Source organism: Blennius ocellaris (genome assembly GCF_963422515.1).
Source record: "Blennius ocellaris genome assembly, chromosome: 5".
Lineage (NCBI taxonomy): Eukaryota > Metazoa > Chordata > Actinopteri > Blenniiformes > Blenniidae > Blennius > Blennius ocellaris.
In genome coordinates, this window is record NC_137654.1 from 30,666,677 (window position 1) to 30,690,836 (window position 24,160).

A 24,160-nucleotide genomic window follows, 5' to 3' on the forward strand; every position below is an offset into this window, starting at 1 on the left:
GATTCATTAGTGCTGCTAGATTATTTCACTTTTGCAGATTTTGTTGACTTCAGCTCATCGTGGTGCAACTGGTTTCCTCTACTCTGAGACTGGTTGTCCTCAGTTCTGGAGTGAGACTAGACCGGCTTTCTGGAGCTCATCCTCATCCTCATCCTCATCCTCATCTTCATCACTCTCCTCCTCTTCCTCGGCCCACATGTTTCCAGAGGTGAAGTTGCTGGTCTGATTTTTATTGTCTCTGCGCCTTTAATTTGTCTCCAGCTGGCCTCCCCTTTAACACGAGCTTTTTCTGTTTAATCCCCAATTGGGAGGAGAGAGAGAGAGAGAGAGAGAGAGAGAGAGAGAGAGAGAGAGAGAGAGAGAGAGAGAGAGAGAGAGAGAGAGAGAGAGAGAGAGAGAGAGAGAGAGAGAGAGAGAGAGAGAGAGATTAATGAAGCCAAGCTGAAAGAAGAGGCTGAATTTGCCTCCCGGTTCTCTGGATTTACAGCAGTTTTCTCCATTTTACTCACTTTTTTCTTCTTCGTCGTATTTGGATGTAAACGAACAAGTGCATGGATGGATGGATGGATGGAGGGATGGATGAGTGAACGGATTTATGAGTGAGTGAGTGAGTGAGTGAGTGAGTAAAGGACGGATGAGTGATGTGCAGCGGAGCAGACCTTTGTTAGTGTCAGACTTTCTTCTGGTGACTGGCGGGTGAGATGAGGAGAAGTTGGTGAAGAGAGGAGGAGGAGGAGGAGGAGGAGGAGGAGGTGATGAAGACCAGGGTCCGGTGAGAGTGATCAGAGAGCGGATCGATTGACGATGATTCTCGCTGAGCGGAGCTGAGCAGCGGCGGAGATGTACGAGGAGAACCGCAGAGGTGAGTTCTCTCATCCTCCGACCTGAGCGCTTCATCACTTCTTTTTTTTCTTTTGTCTCTGCGGACATTTGCTCTTGACTTTTTTTTAATTCTGCGTTAAATTTTCTGTCAAGTTCTGTTAAAATTTGTGTTATTTGTCCAAGTGTTTTTTTGTGTGGTTTTGTGTCTCATGGCAATTTGTCTATGAATTTTTTTGTTTTATTCTTGTGTCTAATTGTGGATTTCATGTTTTTCTTTAGTCCTATTGGTCCTTGTCATAGTTGTTTTGTGTCTCATTGTCCTCATAGTTGTCTCTTTGTTATGTGTTATGTCCATTTCTCATCTTCTTGTTATTTCATAGTTGTTCTGTGTCTCTTGGTAGTTGTTTTGTGCCTTTCCTTATTTGTTTTGTGTCTCTTTGTAACTGTTTTGCATCTTTCCATAATTGTCTTTCCATAGTTGTTTTGTGTCTCTTTGTAGTTGTTTTGTGTCTCTTTGAAGTTGTTTTATGTCTCTTTGTAGTTGTTTAGTGTCTCTTTGTAGTGGTTTTGTGTCTCTTTGAAGTTGTTTCATGTCTCTTTGTGGTCGTTTGTTGTCTCTTAGTTGTTTTCCACGTCTTTTTGGTTGTTTTGTGTCTCAGCTTCATTATTTGTGTGTCTCTGAGGTTGTTTTGTGTCCCTTCATAATTGTCTTGTGTGTCCTTGTTTTTTTTTTCTTGGTTTGTAGCTGTTTACTTTCTTTTTGTGATACTTTGGTGTCTCGGTAGTCATTTTGTGAATCTTCATAATGAACTTAAGTCTGTTTACAGTTGTTATGTTTGTCTTTGTGTCTCATTTTCATCAGTTTTCATGTATTTTTGTAGGGTTTTTTCGCTCTCTGTTGCTGTGTCATTGTTGTGGCGTGTTGTTTCCATGACAACTGAGCATAGCCACATGGGAAAGTCATGTTCATGTGGATGCTACCAGTTGTCTTGTCCTTTATTTGGTCCACAGTGGCTGGAGCTCCTTCCTATGAGGCGTTTACTGACCACAGTATTTACGTCTCTGTTCCTGTGCGTTGTAGGTTTATGGAACTAAATATCAGTGAGTTGCTGAAACTGTGTTTGGCCCCGCGTTTCTGTTGTTGTTTGTCCTTCTGCTTTCTTGATCATGTTGGATATGCAATGTTTGATATGTTGGGTACCTTAGATAAATACGCTACCGTTGCTATATTCTTTATTCTCTTTCAAAGTCTTCAACATTGGCTTTTTTAGTTTGTTGTGTCCAATAATTGAAGTTTAAAAAAGTAAGAATAGCCCTGATGCTGAGTTGGCATCATCGCCTCAGGACCCGTTTACACCCGACGTTTCAAGTTGAAATCACATTGTTTTTGCATTTTCGTCTCAGAAAAGCTTCACATTTAAAAGCCAATGTTCTGAAGATGACGTCCGTTTCCACGGCAATGAATGGCAGAATCTCTGAAAAGGATATAGTATTCATGTTCGGCCACTAGCAGGGGCTGTTTGTTGTTTTTGTAATGAAACTACACACACATTAAATCCACAAAATATTAACGATGGGAGAAAACGGCCATTCGCATGGACAGACGGCCATGTTGGATTGCTATTACGGTGACTGTCAACTGTAAAGCTACGAAGTTCCAGGACAGTACGAGATGAAGCCTGAGCGTTTCCAGAAAATATCGTTTTTGCTTGTTTTTTGAAAAGTTTCACCTTGTGAGAACAAAGCCGTGGAGTAATTTACTTTGTATTATCTTTTACTGGGAAAGGGTTTTAATTTATCATATCAAAATATATTCCAAAAAAGTAAATAAATCATCAATATTTCTTTCAAATAAAAAAAAACCCCAAAACATAAATACGCAAAGATGTATTAATTAAACATGAACGCATTAAACTTAAAGGAGGTATCGATTCTTATTCGTACATCTACTGCGATTGAGCAGGAAAAGAAAGTGGAATACTGGCATTCGGTTCAATTTCAGTCTTCTGGATCGACTCAGGCTCTCGCCGCAGAACTTCAGATTAAAGTTTTAAAAGTTAAGGACGTCCTTCGGCTACGAAAAGCAAAATCTCTGACATTGCGAAGAGCTCCATCCTTATCAAAGGTTACTGCCAGGTTTTAAAAGCGGCGTTTGAAATAAGCTTTGTTTCACGGCGCCGAACAAAAGGCCAGATTAACTCTGCTGCCACGGCAACAGATGAAGTCACGTGTCCTAATGCTCATTTCCATGACGACGTTATCAGAAGGTCTGCGGAGGCCATCTCCGCTCGGCGAGCTGAGGTTTGATCCCTCTGTCGGGATCGAGCGGATTAAACGGAGACGTACTTCAAAGAGACGGCCCACACTGTCTGAGGTCAAAGGTCACACCTGAAACTGATCAAACTTCTCGGGTTGTGATGCGGCTGTGATCGCGGCTCAGAGATTGTGCATATTGTGTTGGGTTTGACGATTCCCCAGCGTCTCACGAAGAACACGTGAATGGATTTGGCTACAGATATGAGATATTGGAGCTCAACAACGGCGAGAGACGTCTTTTTGTGAGGTTGTACGAAAGAGAACCTACTGTGGCCATGAGAATCAGGGGAGGCCACCCTTAAAGCCTCTCATACTCATGTTTCCAGCATAGTTAGTGCCGAACTATGAAGCGAATCGAGAAGGTCTGACCTTTGGCGACTTCAAAGCCACTTCAAAGTGCGAAAGAAAACCCACAAAACTCTATTTTCCATCAAGGCCATACTCATATTTTGTCAGTGCAACTGATACATCGCTTTTGGTTATTATTAAATGAATCCCATCGTTATGGGATAGCAGAGCCAAACTGTCCAAAATGTCAGACTTGAGGTTACAAGGAAAACTAAAGTGGTCCCATTATAGAGCCTTGTGGAACTCCACAGGATGAACGGAAGTAGCGCTGCTACGTCAGAAAATTCAGAGGGCAGCTGATTGGCTACTGTTGATTTTTACTCAGTTCTACAGAGAGAATGCAACGCGGCCAAACTGCACCGACTGTAAAGACGGATTGTCTTGTTGTCGTCAATATTGTCAGAAGTATAAAACGGTTTGTGAGAAAACAAAAACGTCTGGCCAACAACTCAAGCATACGTATGTTTTGTCGCCTCATATGATTGTCAGATGTTTGTTTTGGTTTTTTTTTTATAATCAGTTGTATAGATATGGGGAAGCCATACCCAACTTTGCCAACTGAGTTGCGAGTATCAATGAGCTAATTAACATTTTTTTTAAATGTTTCTTCCTGAGAGAATCGAAAGAATGTCAAGTAGCTTGAACTACAACGCAAACCGACTCCTTCCATGGAAGCGACTACAGTAGGGAGTCCCGATCGGGGGAGGTTGGGCGCGTTCTTCTGCGGCTCACGGTTGGTTTGGTAAAGCGCTCCGCCTCCAGCTGCTCGGCCTCTGCGTGGGGAAACATCTGTCTCATCCTCTGCGTGGCAAACGGCCCAAACTGGCTCGCGGCGCGGCGGCGGAGAACTGGACCTTTTTGTACAGATTCACATTCACGACGTCGCGGCTCGGTTACAGTTCCGTCCAGTTTGTCTGTCAAGTCCACAGTCGGACGCCGAGATCTGCACGAGACACTACGAAACACAGCGTTTCTCCGTGGTAATCCTTCTTCATGACATGTGAGGACGACGTTTGACTGTGAAATCCTTTAAATGGGTCAGTGACTGAAACCCGGTTGTCGAATTAGGGCGACACTGGTGATATCGAGATGTCAGCAATCCAGGTTACAGTGTCAAACGTGGGCCAAAAGGAGGCTGCGGGAGGCCCCAACCCGGCCCGTCAAGCTACTTTTAATAACTGTCTCAAGAGTGGAGGACACGACGCAACACTGGGATGAAAAAAAAACTATCTTTTTTTCTCCCCAGCCTCCTAAAACCTCCGTCCACACGTCACTATGACCACGGCTCAACACGAGGCTTCAGGGCGTGTAGTTCACCTGCCAGGCCTTTAGGGGCGCTGTGACTCACCAAACACACCAAAAACGCAGAAGAAGACGGAGCACATAGAAATTTAGAAGTAGATTCCCGTGTGTATATAATTCTAGTTCTATAGGTCTATGGCCCTGCTCCTCCTACTGCTCGCATCAGTAGCTTCTAGTTCTATAGGTCAATGGCCCTGCTCCTCCTGCTAGCATCAACAGCTTCTAGTTCTATAGGTCTATGGCCCTGCTCTTCCTGCTAGCGTAGTAGATTCTAGTTCTATAAGTCTATGGCCCTGCTCCTCCTGCTGCTAGTGTCAGCAGCTTCTAGTTCTATAGGTCTATTATCCTGCTCCTCCTACAGCCCGGAGCTTGTAGTCCCTGATTGCTGTTATTTGATGACATCACGGACTGTGGCGGGGGGGGGCGATTACATCATCTTTTTTCCACAGATGATTTGCACGAGCCGGGGTTTTAGAATTTTGTCGCTTTGGGACCCGTGTTAAAAAAAACAACCTGTCTTCACACTTCTAAAACTGCCTCATGTGGACGACTGGCCAGAAACAGCAGGTTTAGGTTACAAGCAAATATTTTTCCATATTGTGGCGCTCCACAGGGCTCTGTAACGGGACCACTTCAGTTTTCTCTAAAATGCTTTCATTGAGTTGCAGCTTTAGAAATTGTAAGCAATCAAACTCTTTGTGGAGCCGAGATTTTGTCCTGCAGGGACGTTGGACACTATTTGCTTTTCACATCCATCAGATGGTGCAACAAACGAGAGCGCAACAACAACAACAACAACAACAACAACAACAACAACAACAACAACAACAACAACAACTCGCTCAAGAGTCAACAACTGCAGTACAAAGTATAATTATAGACGCTTTGCCAACTTTGAGATGTTTTCATTTGCTGCGAGTCGGGGAAAAATAGGCAACGCTGACATCAGAGAGTCGGCCGGGTTCAGGTTGTAGGTTCGGGTTGTGGGTTGAGGTTGTAGGTGTGGGTTGTGGGTTGTGGGTTTGGGCTGTGGGTCTGTTTTGTGCGGTTGAAATGAGGCGACGTTGTCGACTTCAGCGTGGGAACGAGTTCTGCTGCTCAGCAGTGAGGAAGAAGAACAAACCGCCCCAACATGCACGAAACAAACTGATGACCTTCCAGCTGGACCAGGCTGGAGGGCAGCGTGACACACACACACACAGACACACACACACACACACACACACACACACACACACACTGGGCATTAAAAGTCGGAAGTTAACAAAGCGAACAGGGACTTGTGTGCGAGTGATGAGATGCCCTGTTACACACACACACACACACACACACACACACACACACACACACACACACACACACACACACACACACACACACACACACACACACACACACACACACACACACACACACACACACACACACACACACACACACACACACACACACACACACACACACACACACACACACACACTATATTTAGTCACTAGATGCTGTCACACTCATGTCTCTGGATTGTGGGAACCTGAGACTGGAACAAACACACACAGGCTCAGGTAGAACTTGCAAACTCTTCACTGAAAACCAGAAGATAAATAGTTTTTATATATATATATAATTTTATATCAAAAACAAACAAACAAGAAAAAAAAAACCTTTTCTTATTAGCAATATAATAGAACATGAATTATATATTTTGTATTTAAGTGCACTGCTTATTGGTTATTATGGGCATTTTCATTACATTATATTCTTCTTATTGATTTACATATAAATCAATTGTAGTTTACCAAATATTCACACCATCAGCATCACACACACGTCTCTATTTTCCAGATGATGGAATAGAATAGAATAGAATAGAATAGAATAGAAATACTTTAAACCTTCAAACTTCAAAAGATCAAAGAAAGACGTCTCACGAGGTCTTTGAAGGTCCCAAAGTAAAACGAGGATGAAACATCCTCACAGATATTAATATTCTCCATCAGTCCTTAACAAGTCATCTGCACGCACGCACGCACGCACGCACGCACGCACGCACGCACGCACGCACACACACACACACACACACACACACACACACACACACACACACACACACACACACACACACACACACACACACACACACACACACACACACACACACACACACACACACACACACACACACACACACACACACACACACACACACGCACACACTACACTATCGTGTGGATGGTGTGAGCTGACTCGGGATAATTCGGGGATAATTAGACGGTTCTTGACGTCCTGCGGGTGAAGCAGCCCCACCAGCTCCTCCACCCCCCGACCCCCCCACCCAGACACAGCACCTCATTGGACAAACTGGCCGGGACTCGAGGTCGTAGGAGGAAACCCTCCGGAGTGTTGGTCAGACGACCTGCGGCAGACTTTTATCCTCCTCTTTAGAGCTAATGCTAGCTTCGGGCTAATGGCCTTCGCCTGACTCAGCTGTCTGGAAGCTAAACTTACGAGTCGCTTTGAGGCGCTGCGGAATTTATTTCAAGTGTAAAACGCACGGCTCTCGCTTCGGTGACACGAAAATCAGAACTCCGGGTGGCCGAAAATGAACTTTTTGAAAAAAACGGCTCCGAAACGGGCGAGAATGCAACTTTGTGAAGTCGCTTCTGCGCCGTGGAAACGCTGGTCATAATCACTGGTTATAAACACTGGTTATAAACACTGGTTATAAACACCACGCCCGCTGTAACTGGACAATAATAACAAATGTCTCCTCAGGAGTGTGACGACTCTGTTCTGGATAAGATCAAAGCTAAATAGACGGTTTGTCACTTTGATTCATTCAGAAAACTTCAAAACTCTGCTTTGTTTTATTTATTGTCGGCAGGCGAGGGAGGAAAGACCAGCAAGCCGCAGCAAAGCATGCTGGGAAACGCAGGCAATCTAGGAAAATGACTAAACAGAGAGGGGGAGAGAGAGAGAGCGAGAGAGCGAGAGAGAGAGAGAGAGAGAGAGAGGGAGGGCAAAGGGGGAATAATCATGTAATCTGGGTTTATCTGTGTGTGTGTTCAGAGTCCTCAGGTACCAACACATAAATCACGGCCCACATCACACACACACACACACACACACACACACACACACACACACACACACACACACACACACACACACACACACACACACACACACACACACACACACACACACACACACACACACACACACACACACACACATAGAGATCTAGGTCACAGCTGTTCACTACAATATTTCTGTTTTCACCTCCTCTGGAAACTCACATTTCTCCTCTCTTTGCTCTTCCTCCTCCTCTTCTTCCTCCTCCTCCTCCTCTTCTTCCTCCTCCTCCTCCTCCTCCTCCTCTTCCTCTTGCTCTTCCTCCTCCTCCTCCACCTCTTCCTCCTCTTCTTCCTCCTCTTCCTCCTCCTCTTCCTCTTCCTCCTCCTCCTAATTATAGAATCGTTTTCCACCACCGACAAAATAAATATAGACACGAGTTCCGTATAGAGAAGTAGTAGGAATTAAATACTCAACTTTCAAGTGAGAATCGCTTTGATGTTTTCGTTTCAGAAAAGTTTTGCGTTTGAACGACGTCGTCCTGAAAACGACGTCTGTCGAGACGGAAACGGCAGAAATGCTGACTGTGCAATATATTTACATTGTTTCATTGTTAAAAGAACATTATTTTCAAAAAGCTTGTTGATTTACTGACGATCTGATCATTTTCTACCCGGCAGGTCTGATTTCTGTTGACGATGTTTGAAAGGAGGAGAGAATATCACATTATCATCATCTTTGTGGGATTACATAATATAACAATGAAATATTGATTTCAGGATTTCTATTGTTTTTTTTATTGATTTTTTTGTTCCGACTCATGTTTGCTTTTCTGAGTGTTGTTGTTGTTGTTTTTTCCCCCCTGAAATGTTTAGAAAGGCAAAGAAACCGTTTGTTTTGCATTCTGCTGATTTGATGAACGTCTTCATTTAGTCAAATGTAACTGACAGGACATTTACTTTCTCAGGTAACGGTCGTAACGGCTACACCAACGCCGTGGATGGAGAAGACGGAGGCGGGGAGGGGGAGGAAGAGGGGGAGGGAGGAGAGGGGGATGGAGGAGGAGGAGGAGGAGGAGGAGGAGGAGAACGAGGAGGCGAGGAGAAGGATGCAGAGTGGGACGAGGAACTGGACGGAGAGACTGAGGGAGGAGTGAGGATGACGAGGACCGACACGCTTCACTCCACCACCAGTTCAACAGGAACGCAGAGGAGACGAGGGCAACATGCCAAGAAACAGGTGGGACAGCACGCTAACACGTTGTGGGACAACACGCTAACATCTTCTGGGACAACACGCTTTAAAACCTTGTAAGACAAAGCGTTAAAATCTTTTGAGACAACACGCTAACATCTTGTGGGACAACACGTTAAAATCTTGTGGGACAACACGCTTTAAAACCTTGTAAGACAAAGCATTAAAATTTTTGGGACAACACGCTAAAATCCGGTGGGACAACATGCTAAAATCTTCTGGGACAACACACTAACATCTTGTGGGACAACACGCTAACATCTTGTGGGACAACATGCTTTAAAACCTTGTAAGACAAAGCATTAAAATTTTTTGGGACAACACGCTAAAATCCGGTGGGACAACATGCTAAAATCTTCTGGGACAACACACTAACATCTTGTGGGACAACACGCTAACATCTTCTGGGACAACACGCTTTAAAACCTTGTAAGACAAAGCGTTAAAATCTTTTGAGACAACACGCTAACATCTTGTGGGACAACACGTTAAAATCTTGTGGGACAACACGCTTTAAAACCTTGTAAGACAAAGCATTAAAATTTTTGGGACAACACGCTAAAATCTGGTGGGACAACATGCTAAAATCTTCTGGGACAACACACTAACATCTTGTGGGACAACACGCTAACATCTTGTGGGACAACACGCTTTAAAACCTTGTAAGACAAAGCATTAAAATTTTTGGGACAACACGCTAAAATCCGGTGGGACAACATGCTAAAATCTTCTGGGACAACACACTAACATCTTGTGGGACAACACGCTAACACGTTGTGGGACAACAAGCTAACATCTTCTGGGACAACACGCTTTAAAACCTTGTAAGACAAAACGTTAAAATCTTTTGAGACAAAGTGTTAAAATATTGTGGGACAACACACTAACATCTTGTGGGACAACACGCTAACACGTTGTGGGACAACAAGCTAACATCTTCTGGGACAACACGCTTTAAAACCTTGTAAGACAAAACGTTAAAATCTTTTGAGACAAAGTGTTAAAATATTGTGGGACAACACGCTAACATGTTGTGGGGCAACACGCTAACATCTTGTGGGACAACACGCTAACATCTTGTGGGACAACACGCTAACACATTGTGGGACAACAAGCTAACACGTTGTGGGGCAACACGTTAGCGTTTGAGACAAAATGTTAAAATCTTGAGACAAAATGTTAAAATCTTGTGAGACAAAGAGCAAAAGAACTCATGCGAGACGATGTGCTATCTTCTTTTGACACAACTTATTAAAGTTGGGTGAGACGACGTACCAAACTTGTCAGACAAAGATTAGAAACCAGCTAAAACAGGTGATTCTGATGATGTCATTGATTATGCTAATGATGTAATGGAACACAATGATTACATAATTGACGATACCGGTTATTGAACTGATGATGCCGATACTGACTTGATTATTCTGATGACGTCGCGTCTCCACAGGTACAGGGCAGCAATCAGGTGCAGCGAGCTCCTCGGGCGTTGTACTGTCTGAAGCTCAACAACCCCATCAGGCGAGCGGCGCTGTCAATCGTCGAGTGGAAGTATCCTTCACCCGCCCGGGCGGCGGCCATTTTATCTCACTCTGAATCTCGCGCAAAGAGACACAAACAAACAAACAGTTAATGCTAATGGACTCAGCGACAGTGGACATCGTTGACATTCTGGTACCATTGAGCAAAAGTCTTTCCTGAACCCGTTTGTTAGACCTTTCGATATCTTCATCCTGTTAGCCATCTTTGCTAACTGTGTTGCTCTGGGCGTCTCCAAGCCGTTTCCCGAGGACGACTCCAACTCCACCAACCACGACCTGGTGAGTTTTTAACGCTCTAAACTATTGACGGCCACGCCCCGCGGTGGCTGTGGCGCCGCCGTCGATGTGTGAACGCGTCTGTGAATGTGTGAATGTGGTGAACGATGCAACGTTTGGGGCTGAACCAGTATGATGCTAAACGCTGCTACTGTGCTAAAGTTTCCTCCTCATGATGCCCAGTCCATATACTCCTGGGACTTTGTACTTTTATTTTGACAGTCACTATAATAACAATCCAGCTTGGTGGTTTTATTTTGACAGTGACCGTAATAACAATCCAACTTGGTGCTTTTATTTTGACAGTCAACATAATAACATTCCAACTTGGTAGTTTTATTTTGACAGTCACCTTAATGACCATCCAGCTTAGTGCTTTTAATTTGACAGTCACCATAATAACAATCCAGCTTGGTGGTTTTATTTTGACAGTCACTGTAATAACAATCCAACTTGGTAGTTTTATTTTGACAGTCACCATAATAACAATCCAGCTTAGTGCTTATATTTTGACAGTCACCATAATAACAATCCAGTGTGGTCGTTTTATTTTGACAGTCACCATAATAACAATCCAACTTGGTGGTTTTATTTTGACAGTCACCATAATAACAATCCAGCTTAGTGCTTTTATTTTGACAGTCACTTTAATAACAATCCAGCTTAGCGGTTTTATTTTGACAGTCACCATAATAACAACCCAGCTTAGTGCTTTTATTTTGACAGTCAACATAATAACAAGGTTTCTGCTGTTTTCGTGTAAGCGGACAGTTTGATGTGTGAATCGGCGAAACTTTTCTGAAACAAAAAAACCCAACAAACTGTTTTCACATGAAAGGATGTGGAGTAAACGGAGCCAGAACCAGAACCAGAACCAGAACCAGAACCAGAACCAGAACCAGAACCAGAACCAGAACCAGACCCAGACCCAGACCCAGAACCCTGCAGTCAGTCAGAGAGCAGGTCTGAGAATGTAAACAAACTCATTCTAGTTTTCACAATTATCTCTATTTTCTTGTCACAGCAATAAAGTCGTGTCACGCTAGTGGCCAGAAGCTGCGGCGCTGAACGTTCCTCCACAATAAAACGACGGCCAGGACGAGTTCTGGAGCTCGTTCAGCTCGTTCAGCTCGTCTGGCTGCAGGCGTCGGGGGTCAGGGGCGAACGTGGGCGCAGGAGATGAATGACGTGTCTGTGATCGGATCTGAGGAGTTTCTGCTCTGATGCTTCTACTTCATGTCTCTCTCTCTCTCTCTCTCTCTCTCTCTCTCTCTCTCTCTCTATCAAACACTCTTGATTTACAGTCCCACTGTACTCGTTTGTCCATGCAGTCACTTTGTGTTGAAGTGACGTCTCGGCCGCCGTGAGCGAAGCGAACTCTGGCTGACAAACAGGAAAACTGGGCTGAGGCGTCTCCGCGGGTGAAGCTAATATTTTTCCAGACTCGTTGAAGTAGATCCAGACTTTTAAAACCAGAACCAGACGACCTGGACTGGACCCGGGCTCCATTCACACTGCGTGTCACGTGGCAGAAATGTTGAAATTGACGTTGTTCCCATGTTTGTCCACTAGTGGGCGCTGATGGTTGTTTTTGTAATGAAGCCACACACACACATGCAGCAGAGAACAAAACGCTATAAACATTAACAATGGGAGAACATGGATGTTCTCATAGACCACCAAGTTGGATTGTTTTTACAGTGACTTTCAAAATAAAACCACCAAGTTGGATTGTTATTACAGTGACTTTCAAAATAAAACCACCAAGTTGGATTGTTATTACAGTGACTTTCAAAATAAAACCACCAAGTTGGATTGTTATTACAGTGACTTTCAAAATAAAACCACCAAGTTGGATTGTTGTTACGGTGACTTTCAAAATAAATCTACCAAGTTGGATTGTTATTACAGTAACTGTCAAAATAAAACTACCAAGTTGGATCATTATTACGGTGATTTTCAAAATAAATCTACCAAGCTGGATCGTTATTACAGTGACTGTCAAAATAAAACTACCAAGTTGGATTGTTGTTACGGTGACTGTCAAAATAAAACTACCAAGTTGGATTGTTATTACGGTGACTTTCAAAATAAAATTACCAAGTTGGATTGTTATTACAGTGAATTTCAAAATAAAACTACCAAGTTGGATTGTTATTACGGTGACTTTCAAAATAAATCTATCAAGTTGGATTGTTATTACAGTGACTTTCAAAATAAATCTACCAAGTTGGATTGTTATTATGGTGATTTTCAAAATAAATCTACCAAGTTGGATCATTATTACAGTGACTTTCAAAATAAAACTACCAAGTTGGATTGTTGTTACGGTGACTTTCAAAATAAAATGACCAAGTTGGATTGTTATTACGGTGACTTTCAAAATAAAACTACCAAGCTGGATTGTTGCTCAGTAATTACATGACCTACTCTAGCCCTCAAGCTATTCAAACTACTTGAAATTAATGAATTAATGAATTAACGCTGGGATCGGCGCCCCGCCACAGTGCGTCACGCAGTGTTTTGTCCTCCAGGAACAAGTGGAGTACGTCTTCCTCATCATCTTCACCATCGAGACCTTCCTGAAGATCCTGGCCTACGGACTGGTCATGCACCCGAGCTCCTACATCCGCAACGGCTGGAACCTGCTGGACTTCGTCATCGTCATCGTCGGGTGAGGAAACGCTGGGTTCTCCCCACTCAGAACCTCCGAACAGAACCTTACTTCCTCTCCATTCTTCATCTGCGGAACTTAACACACTCTGGAAGGTTCTGGATCGTTACGTGATGGATCATTATGGATTGTTACGTTACGTTCTGGATCGTTACGTTCTGTATCGTTACGTTACGTTCTGGATTGTTACGTTACGTTCTGGATCGTTACGTTACGTTCTGGATCGTTACGTTACATTCTGGACCGTTACGTTCTGGACCGTTACGTTACGTTCTGGATTGTTACGTTGCGTTCTGGATCAGTACGTTCTGGATCGTTACATTACGCTCTGGATTGTTACGCTACGTTCTGGATCGTTACGTTACGTTATGGATTGTTACGTTGAGTTCTGGATCGTTACTTTCTGGATCGTTACGTTACGTTCTGGATTGTTACGTTGAGTTCTGGATCGTTACGTTCTGGATCGTTACGTTACGTTATGGATTGTTAGGTTATGTTCTGGATCGTTACGTTACATTATGGATTGTTAGGTTATGTTCTGGATCGTTACGTTCTGGATCGTTACGTTCTGGATCGCTACATTACTTTACGTTATGGCGCGTTAGTGAAATTAGTTGTCGACACTTTTAATAACCGAATTCTACCGATTTGTTGAAAACGGGGTCTGATTCTGCCCCCCGGGGTGATGATGATGATGATGATGATGATGATGATGATGGTGGTGGTGATGAAGAAGAAGCCCGTCGTTATGGTAACACGCTGCTCCACTTTGCAGTGGGAGAGGATCCTGCATGTGGGACACCGAGACGGACTCAATCCTGTCTCTGTCTCTGGAGACACTTCAAGTGTGGATTCGGCTTTTACAATAATAATTATAGAAATAAGGATTTTTTTTTTCAAATTAAAATATTCCACACACTTTATAGTAATATTAACAATGCAATAAAATTAAATGTGGCAGAATGTGGCCGCAGTAAATTAACCAGTAAGTCGTACAGTTATGGTAAGAAATTACATTAACCTGTGATTCACAACACCGCTGGTTACCTTCTTCTTCTTCTCCTCCTCCAGGTTGTTCAGCGTCGTCCTGGAGACGATGACCCACAAGGCGACCGGCGAGCAGGCGTCCACGCACCACGTGCCGGGGAAACCCGGAGGTCTGGACGTCAAAGCTCTGAGGGCCTTCAGGGTGCTGAGGCCCCTCCGACTGGTGTCCGGAGTCCCCAGTGAGTGTGGAGGGCCGGGACCCGGGACCCGGGACCCCTGGAGGTGGAGTCCAGTACTGCGCTGTGGGTCCTGATTCGTGCGTGTGTGTGTGTGTGTGTGTGTGTCAGGTCTGCAGATTGTGTTGAACTCCATCATGAAGGCGATGGTTCCTCTGCTGCACATCGCTCTGCTCGTCCTCTTCGTCATCATCATCTACGCCATCATCGGACTGGAGCTCTTCATCGGGCGCATGCACAAGACCTGCTACTACAAGACGACGGGTAGAGAAATAAACAAAACTGAAGCGGTGACAAGATGAAAAAAATATAGAAAACAGAGGTAGAAACAGAAAAAAACAAACAAAACAAAATGACAGAATAATATAGACAAAGCATCATGAAATTGTGCAGGAAATGTAGGAAAAATGACAAAAAAAGTTAAACAAAAAAAAACAAAAAACTGAGAACAGCTATGAAAAATACAATAAAAAGAATATATAGGGAAAATTTTGAAAAATATAATTTAAAAAATAACAAAAAAGCAATAAAAATACCAAAAAATTCTGAAAAATACAATTAAAAAAATTACATAAAAATACATGAAAAACAAAGTGATCAAGAAAGGTTCAGAAAAACAATGTTGAAAATAATTGGTAAATAAACAATAAACAGTGAAAACAAATGGAAAACGTTATAAAATATATAGACAAAATTTATGTTCAAAATGTAAAAGACTTAACAAAAACCTATGAAAAATACATGGAAAACACACCGTTTAAAGTTTTCAGTGTATATTGAAAACATCCAAGATAATATTAAGCAAACACGGAAATCATATAAGAAAAAAAATACAGGCGGAAAAAAACAGGTATTACGACAACAAAAAATATAAGCGTTTGTAAAAGTATTAAAAATAGGAAAACAAACATATTTATAACTATTACTATAACTTTCTATGAAATGTCATTGTACCTGTTAGAATGACAATTAAGTGATTCTGACTCTGATATAAAGATGACAAAAAATATAAACTAAATATTTGCACAAATACTCAAAAACCTTACATAAAATACCACAAAAACATCGTAAGATTCAGTCGTAAAGTCAGAACAAATCAGACCTTTGAATGAATAAATAAATAAAAATAACTTTTAAAAAATTGTTCCTGGTTGTTTCTGACTTTGGTTCCATGGTGCTCCTCCTTGCTCGTCCCGCTCCAGACAACTACGTGGAGGACGACCCGGTGCCGTGCGCCTTCGCCGGCCACGGCCGCCAGTGCGCCATCAACGGCACGGAGTGCCGGGGGCGGTGGGACGGCCCCAACGGCGGCATCACCAACTTCGACAACTTCTTCTTCGCCATGTTGACGGTGTTCCAGTGCATCACCATGGAGGGCTGGACCGACGTCCTGTACTGGGTAAACCGCCTCCGCCAGACGTCCTCGGGGACTGGGGGGGAGGGGGGGGGGGGGAGGGGGGGGGGGGGGGGGGGGGGGGGGCGGGGGGGGGTTTGTCTTTCTCACTCGTCCCGTGTGTCTGCAGATGAACGACGCCATCGGCTTCGAGCTGCCCTGGGTTTACTTCGTCAGCCTCGTCATCTTCGGCTCGTTCTTCGTCCTCAACCTGGTTCTGGGCGTCCTGAGCGGGTCCGTCGTCACGGCAACACCTCACCTGCACCCAGAAGAACCGTCAGCCACACTTTAACCGCAGCACATTTTAACTCCGTCTCCGTGGAAACAAAGGGGGGGTGTAACTTTGTGAAAACGCGTCAATTTTATGCAGAATCGCTGAAAACTTTTCATGAAACTATCAATCGGCTTGAAGAAGGCTTGAGTCCCCCCCCGTTACCACGGAGATGAAGTTTGAGCTTTTTCTAAAAGTTCCACCGCGAGAGCTGTTCTCAAAACAGCCGTTGTCGTATCAACAGATCCCCAAAACTGCAACGACAAGTTTCTCACATTCACTTGAAAAATGTCGTCGTGGAAACGGACCTCAATGTTAAACATGAAAACATAAAAGGGAATAACAAAATGAACATCAAAGCAAATGACAAACCAATAAAGTCAAATTGTGACGACAATAAAAAAACGTTGCAAATGCAACGAAGATGCAAATAAGAAACCAAATAAAATATACAGACAAAAGTGGAAAAAGATAATAAAAGTAACAAAGTGTTGTGTGGACGTTGCAGAGAGTTCAGCAAGGAGAGGGAGAAGGCCAAGGCCCGCGGAGACTTCCAGAAGCTGCGGGAGAAGCAGCAGATGGAGGAGGACCTGTGCGGCTACATGGACTGGATCACGCAGGCCGAGGACATGGACGAGCTGGACGAGGACGGTAACCCACGTAAGACAGGGACACGTTGTGGTGAAGTCTGAGTCCACCACGCGGGGTTCTCTCTGCTCCTCTGTCTGAAAACCAGGGGTGGCAAATAAAAAAATGCTTTGTGGCGAAAAGATCAAAGGTCACGCGTCGACACTCCCCCCGGAAAACAGTGCGACTCCGTCTCCTTGGAAACGGAAGAAACGCAACCTTTTGGAAACAGTGTGACTCCGTCTCCTTGGAAACGGGGAAACGTAACCTTTTGGAAACAGTGCGACTCCGTCTCCTTGGAAACGGGGAAACGCAACCTTTTGGAAACAGTGCGACTCCGTCTCCTTGGAAACGGGGAAACGCAACCTTTTGGAAACAGTGCGACTCCGTCTCCTTGGAAACGGAAGAAACGCAACCTTTTGGGAACAGTGCGACTCCGTCTCCTTGGAAACGGGGAAACGCAACCTTTTGGAAACAGTGCGACTCCGTCTCCTTGGAAACGGGGAAACGCAACCTTTTGGGAACAGTGCGACTCCGTCTCCTTGGAAACGGGGAAACGCAACCTTTTGGAAACAGTGCGACTCCGTCTCCTTGGAAACGGGGAAACGCAACCTTTTGGAAACAGTGCGACTCCGTCTCCTTGGAAACGGAAGAAACGCAACCTTTTGGGAACAGTGCGACTCCGTCTCCTTGGAAACGGGGAAACGCAACCTTTTGGGAACAGTGCGACTCCGTCTCCTTGGAAACGGGGAAACGCAACCTTTTGGAAACAGTGCGACTCCGTCTCCTTGGAAACGGGGAAACGCAACCTTTTGGGAACAGTGCGACTCCGTCTCCTTGGAAACGGGGGGGAAAAAAACGCAACTTCGATGCACGTTCTGTGTTTACTTGTGCGTGTTTTTTGCATCGGCGGCTCATCCGGCCTCCGTCTGTGTCTCAGGACCGTCTCTGGGCGACCTGTCGGACAAGAAGCGGGGGAAGTTCGGCTGGTTCAGTCACTCCAACGAGACCCACGGTGAGAAAACCTCCGCCTGCCGTGCGCAATGTGCCGTTGCTGGTTTCTCACCACGTTTTCATCATGAGTCACACAAAAGCTCTTCACCGACAAAATGTTACTTTTCGTGACATGAAATCGAAGAAACAATTCATTTGTGTCCATTTTATGATATTTCTCTGAATAAATTAACTTGATATATATAATTTTATTTTTTTTACAAATTCTCAGGAAATAAGCAATAAATCAGACCCTGAGAGTCTCTCCTCTCTCTTTTAAAAAGTGTGTTGCTCCAAGCAGCCAATCCAACCCCGATATAGTGTCATCAGTAGTTCAGCCAATCACAATCAAGGTAGGCTCCTCCCCCCCCTTTGACTCCTCCCACAATCAGACAGCTCTGCTCTGGCACATGGCGCCACGAGAGGAAGTACTTCCTCCATCTTCCCATAGATGGGCGGAGCCAGTCCAGCTCACACAGACACAGCAGATTCTGAACGCAGCTCCTGGGATCCAGTTCACAATGTTTCGGCAGTAAACTATAAAGACGGTCGAGTTTAAACGTTCTACCTCTGTTTTCACCTTCGCCCCTCAGCGAGTCTCCCCGCCAGCGAGACGGGTTCTGAAAACACGGAGAACATCGATGAAGAACACACCAACTGCTGCCAGGCCTGCTGGTAACCCCGGCAACCGCTTTGGGTTTTATTTTTCTCGAATCGCTCATAAAACACAGAAGAACCTTCATAGAGATAAATCAAAGGGGGTTTGTGAGTTTCTGTCCCTCCATGTTTCCACTTCACTTCTGAATTGATTCTTTCACATTTCAGCGCTCGGATGATGAAGATCAGCTGTTGGTGAGTTCACTGAGCGTCACTCCTTCAACACACTTTAACAGTCACTTCTCATCACAATCACTCCTCTCTCTCCTCCCCTTCCTCTCTCCCTCCCCCTCTCTCTCTCTCTCCTCCCCTCCTTCCCTCCCCCCTCTCTCTCTCTCCCTTCCCCTCTCTCTCCCCCTCTCTCTCTCTCCCCTTCCTCTCTCCCTCCCCCTCTCTCTCTCTCCCCCCTCGCTCTCTCTCTCCTCCCCTCCTTCCCTCCCCCCTCTCTCTCTCACCCCTTCTCTCTCTCCGTCTCCCCCCTCTCTCTCTCTCCCCCCCTCCCCCTCTCTCTCTCTCTCCTCCCCTCTCTCTCTCTCTCTCTCCTCCCCTCTCTCTCCCCCCTCCCCCTTCTCTCTCTCCCTCTCTCTCTCTCTCTCTCTCTCTCCCCCTCTCTCTCTCTCCCTCTCTCTCTCCCCTCTCTGTCTCACCCCTTCCTCTCTCTCTCTCTCTCTCCAACTCCCTCCCTCCCCCACTCTCTCCCCCCTCCCCCCTCTTTCTCGCCCCTTCTCTCTCTCCCTCTCTTCCTCTCTCGCCCCATCTCTCTCTCCGTCTCCCCCCCCCTCTCTCTCTCTCCCTCCCTCCCCCTCGCTCTCTCCCTCTCTCCCCCCCTTCTCTCTCTCCCTCCCCCTCTCTCTCTCCCTCTCCCCTTCTCTCTCTCTCTCTCTCTCACTCTCCCCCTCTCTCTCTCTCTCTCCCCCCCTCCCCCTCTCTCCCTCCTCTCTCTCTCTCCCCCTTCTCTCTCTCCCTCCCTCCCCCCTCTCTCTCTCTCTCTCCCTCTCTCTCTCTCTCTCCCCCCCCTCTCTCCCTCCCCCCTCTCTCTCTCTCTCTCTCCCTCTCTCTCTCTCTCTCCCCCCCCCTCCCCCCTCTCAGTCGGACGTTGCGGCGGTGGAACCGAGTGTGTCGCAGGAACTGCCGCACCGCCGTGAAGTCGGTGACCTTCTACTGGGTGGTTCTGCTGCTGGTGTTCCTCAACACTGCCCTGAGTGCCTCTGAGCACTACGACCAGCCCGTCTGGCTCACTGAAGTCCAGGGTAACTGACTCACAACCACCTGTAGCTCCTCTGTTTCCGCTTGTGGAACGGTCCTGACGACAACATTAAACAAAGTATGAATGTAACGCTATTTTAAAAAAAAAATGTTCACAAAAGATATAGCTTTGAAAAATATAGAAATGAAGGAGAATGTAAATCTCACTGATGTTAATGATTGTTCATTTTGTGCGTCTATTGATTCATTCTTTTTTCACAAATAGCTCAATTGGAGCAGTTTTGGTTTTGTTTTGTTTATTTTCAATTCAATTAAACTTTATTTATACAGCACCAAATACAACATAGTCATTTCCAGCTGCTTTTAGCCAAGAAAAGAGGATTGTTTCATCTAATTTGAATTGTTCCCTCGTTCAAAATAAATAAGTCAAATCAAATACTTGCTGACACTGACATGAGTATTAAATGTCATCATACAGGCAGAGGACATGCCGAGGCGAACGTTGACCCTACGCTCACCTCCAACAGCCTTACAGCCGCTTCTGATTCTGAATATCTTTGTTTTGTATTTCTTTTAGACCAGTTTCATATTATTCTCAACTTGTTTTAGATTAGTATTCTTTGGACTTACGCGCTTAATTCCTTTATAATTGGTTACTTTTATCAACAGACGGTTGATTTTTAAAACTGGTTCTGTTTCTAGGCTTTTTGACACTGCTAAAAGATAATGTGTGTGTGTGTGTGTGTGTGTGTGTGTGTGTGTGTGTGTGTGTGTGTGTGTGTGTGTGTGTGTGTGTGTGTGTGTGTGTGTGTGTGTCAGATATTGCCAACAAGGTGCTGCTGTCCCTCTTCACGGTGGAGATGCTGCTGAAGATGTACAGTCTGGGTCTGGCTCACTACTTCGTGGCGTTCTTCAACCGCTTCGACTGCTTCGTGGTTTGCAGCGGCATCATGGAGACGATCCTGGTGGAGCTGGAGATCATGCCGCCGCTCGGCATCTCCGTGCTGCGCTGCGTCCGCCTGCTGCGCATCTTCAAGGTCACCCGGTGAGGAGCGCCAACTGACGGGTTACTGACGGGTTACCGACGGGTTACTGACGGGTTACTGAAGGGTTACTGACGGGTTACTGACGGGTTACTGACAGGCTACGGTTAGTGATGGGTTACTGATGGGTTACGGTTACTGACGGGTTACTGACGAGTTACTGACGAGTTACTGACGGGGTTACCGACGGGTTACTGATGGGTTACTGACGGGTTACTGAAGGGTTACTGACGGGTTACTGACAAGTTACTGACAGGCTACAGTTAGTGATGGGTTACTGATGGGTTACGGTTACTGACGGGTTACTGACGAGTTACTGACGAGTTACTGACAGGCTACGGTTAGTGATGGGTTACTGACGGGTTACTGGCGGGTTACTGATGAGTTACTGACGGGTTACTGATGGGGTTACCGACGGGTTACTGACGGGTTACTGAAGGGTTACTGACGAGTTACTGACGGGTTACTGATGAGTTACTGATGGGTTACTGATGAGTTACTGATGGGTTACTGATGAGTTACTGACGGGTTACTGACGGGTTACTGATGGGTTACTGACGGGTTACTGACGGGTTACTGACGGGTTACGGTTACTGACGGGTTACTGACGAGTTACTGACGAGTTACTGACAGGTTACGGTTAGTGACGGGTTACTGATGGGTTACGGTTACTGACGGGTTACTGACGAGTTACTGACGAGTTACTGACAGGTTACGGTTAGTGATGGGTTACTGATGGGTTACGGTTACTGACGGGTTACCGACGGATTACTGACGGGTTACTGACGAGGGTGGAGTGTAGAAAAGCGGTTGTAGACTCACTGTCACTTGTAATGGACTGGTTATATATAGATTTTAGTATTGATTACTGGTGTTGACAGTTACTGGTTAGGGACTAGTTATAAAAGACGGATTACAGACTGACTAAAGACTGGTTATAAAACCACAATTCTGCCGTGAGCACCACCATGTCCTCCGCCCTCTCCTCTGACATCACTGCGTCTTGCGCGCAGCCATTGGACGGCTCTGTCCAACCTCGTGGCGTCCCTGCTGAACTCCATGAAGTCCATCGCCTCGCTGCTGCTCCTCCTCTTCCTCTTCCTCATCATCTTCGCCCTCCTCGGCATGCAGCTCTTCGGCGGGAAGTTCAACTTCGACGAAACGCAGACGAAGCGCAGCACCTTCGACGCCTTCCCGCAGGCGCTGCTCACCTGCTTCCAGGTAGCCGTCCCGACGTCTTGGGGGGGGGGGGGGGTGGGGGGGGGGGGGGGGCTGGGTGGGGGCGGGGGTCGGGGGGAGTCTTGTCTCTTGACAACACGCGTGCCGTGTTTCAGATTCTGACGGGAGAGGACTGGAACGTGGTCATGTACGACGGCATCATGGCGTACGGCGGCCCCGTGTTTTCCGGGCATGATTGTCTGCATTTACTTCGTCATCCTCTTCATCTGTGGTAACTGTATCCATGGCAACAGACCGCAGCAGTAAACTGACGTGTTACTGTACTGGATAATAAAAAGTGATTACTGGTGGATATATAGTGGTTATAAACTAGTTAAATAACAGTTTTTAGGAACACAAACCAAGTGAAAAACATAAAATGTAGAAACTTTACTTTTAAACTCAACAAAACTTGATTTTACTTGGTGAAAAACAGCTTTAAATCTACTTTAACCAGTATTTTAGACACGTTTTAACAAATAATATTAGTGGTTCTGTCTTATTTACACATTTTAATTATCCGTGTATTATTTTTTATTATTTATTAAGAATAGTTTTACATTAAAATTAGTCTTTCTAAGTATGAAGTACAAACTGGCATTTGATTGGTTGAAGATGTGTTATAGAGGAGTGGTTATGAATATGTTATACACTGGTTACAATGTGGTTATAGGTGATAGGTGAAGTTATATATTTGTCAAGAACAACTTAAAGAGTGTTTAACAAGTTATCATGGTCTGTGTTTTGTCAATTTGTTACCCTCTTCCTTGGTGTGACCAATAATCGATGGCCGAGGATGGTGGAATTAAGCCCCGCCCTCTCGCCATTAAATGGTTTACACCCTTAATGAAAATCAGATATCCTGCTGAACGTGTTCTTGGCCATCGCTGTGGACAACTTGGCCGGTGGGGACGGAGACGACAAGGCCAAAGAGTGAGTGATGACGAAGAGGTGGAGGGATGACGAGCGTTGTGATTTCCCCCGTCTGACGGTTTCCTTGTGTTTGAGCCAGGAAGAAGACAGAGGAAGCCGGGGGGGAGGAGGAGGAGGAGGAGGAGGAAGGGGTGGAGGCTGAGGAAGAACAGGTGAAGGTGAGTGTGGAGGTGGAGGTGGAAAAAACACGTCGGTTTATGAAGGTCTGCAATCAGTTTGTTTGGTTGGTTTTTGTCCCCCGCAGGTGGACATAGACGAGGACACCGAGTACGAAGAGGAGGAGGAGCTTCCTGAAGGAGAAGACGGTGGGCCTCCGGCCAAATGTCTGACTGATTGTTTTAAAGAAACCGTTTTTAAAAAATTGTTGAAAAGTAGTCGATATTTAATCCAAGAACAAGTAAGAAACCAGTTCAGAGCCGGCCCACAAAGGAATTCAAAAGCTGGTCCAAGAAAGAATCTAAAAGACAGTCCAAGAAAGAATCTAAAAGACAGTCCAAGAAAGAATCTAAAAGACAGTCCAAGATAGAATCTAAAAGACAGTCCAAGAAAGAATCTAAAAGACAGTCCAAGATAGAATCTAAAAGACAGTCCAAGAAAGAATCCCAAAGACAATCCAAGAAAGATTCCCAAAGACAGTCCAAGATAGAATCCCGAAGACAGTCCAAGATAGAAATCCCGAAGACAGTCCAAGATAGAATCCCGAAGACAGTCCCAAGATAGAATCCCGAAGACAGTCCAAGATAGAATCCCGAAGACAGTCCAAGATAGAATCCCGAAGACAGTCCAAGATAGAATCCCGAAGACAGTCCAAGATAGAATCCCGAAGACAGTCCAAGATAGAATCCTGAAGACAGTCCAAGATAGAATCCTGAAGACAGTCCAAGATAGAATCCTGAAGACAGTCCAAGATAGAATCCTGAAGACAGTCCACAACTAGCCCTAAAACAGCCCAAAACCAGTTCCAAGACAATCCCAGCAGTCTTATAAAGAGTTA

General features: G+C 45.2%; 1 protein-coding gene across 1 annotated transcript in view; it reads left to right on the top strand.

Annotated features, from left to right (window-relative positions):
- Positions 1 to 840: 840 nt before the first annotated feature.
- LOC308130590 (voltage-dependent L-type calcium channel subunit alpha-1D-like) overlaps positions 841 to 24,160 on the top strand; it is a gene marked incomplete at both ends in the record, with an annotated part of 33,226 nt that continues 9,906 nt past the window's right edge. The window contains 21 exon segments of the mRNA XM_080496993.1: positions 841 to 862; positions 8,828 to 9,099; positions 10,562 to 10,662; positions 10,826 to 10,931; positions 13,463 to 13,602; positions 14,674 to 14,828; positions 14,937 to 15,089; positions 16,028 to 16,224; positions 16,349 to 16,452; positions 16,998 to 17,149; positions 18,057 to 18,131; positions 18,703 to 18,784; positions 18,935 to 18,961; positions 19,856 to 20,016; positions 20,792 to 21,017; positions 22,029 to 22,236; positions 22,350 to 22,415; positions 22,417 to 22,471; positions 23,091 to 23,166; positions 23,246 to 23,324; positions 23,411 to 23,471. Coding sequence (XP_080353119.1) covers positions 841 to 862; positions 8,828 to 9,099; positions 10,562 to 10,662; positions 10,826 to 10,931; positions 13,463 to 13,602; positions 14,674 to 14,828; positions 14,937 to 15,089; positions 16,028 to 16,224; positions 16,349 to 16,452; positions 16,998 to 17,149; positions 18,057 to 18,131; positions 18,703 to 18,784; positions 18,935 to 18,961; positions 19,856 to 20,016; positions 20,792 to 21,017; positions 22,029 to 22,236; positions 22,350 to 22,415; positions 22,417 to 22,471; positions 23,091 to 23,166; positions 23,246 to 23,324; positions 23,411 to 23,471 — 2,518 coding nt within the window.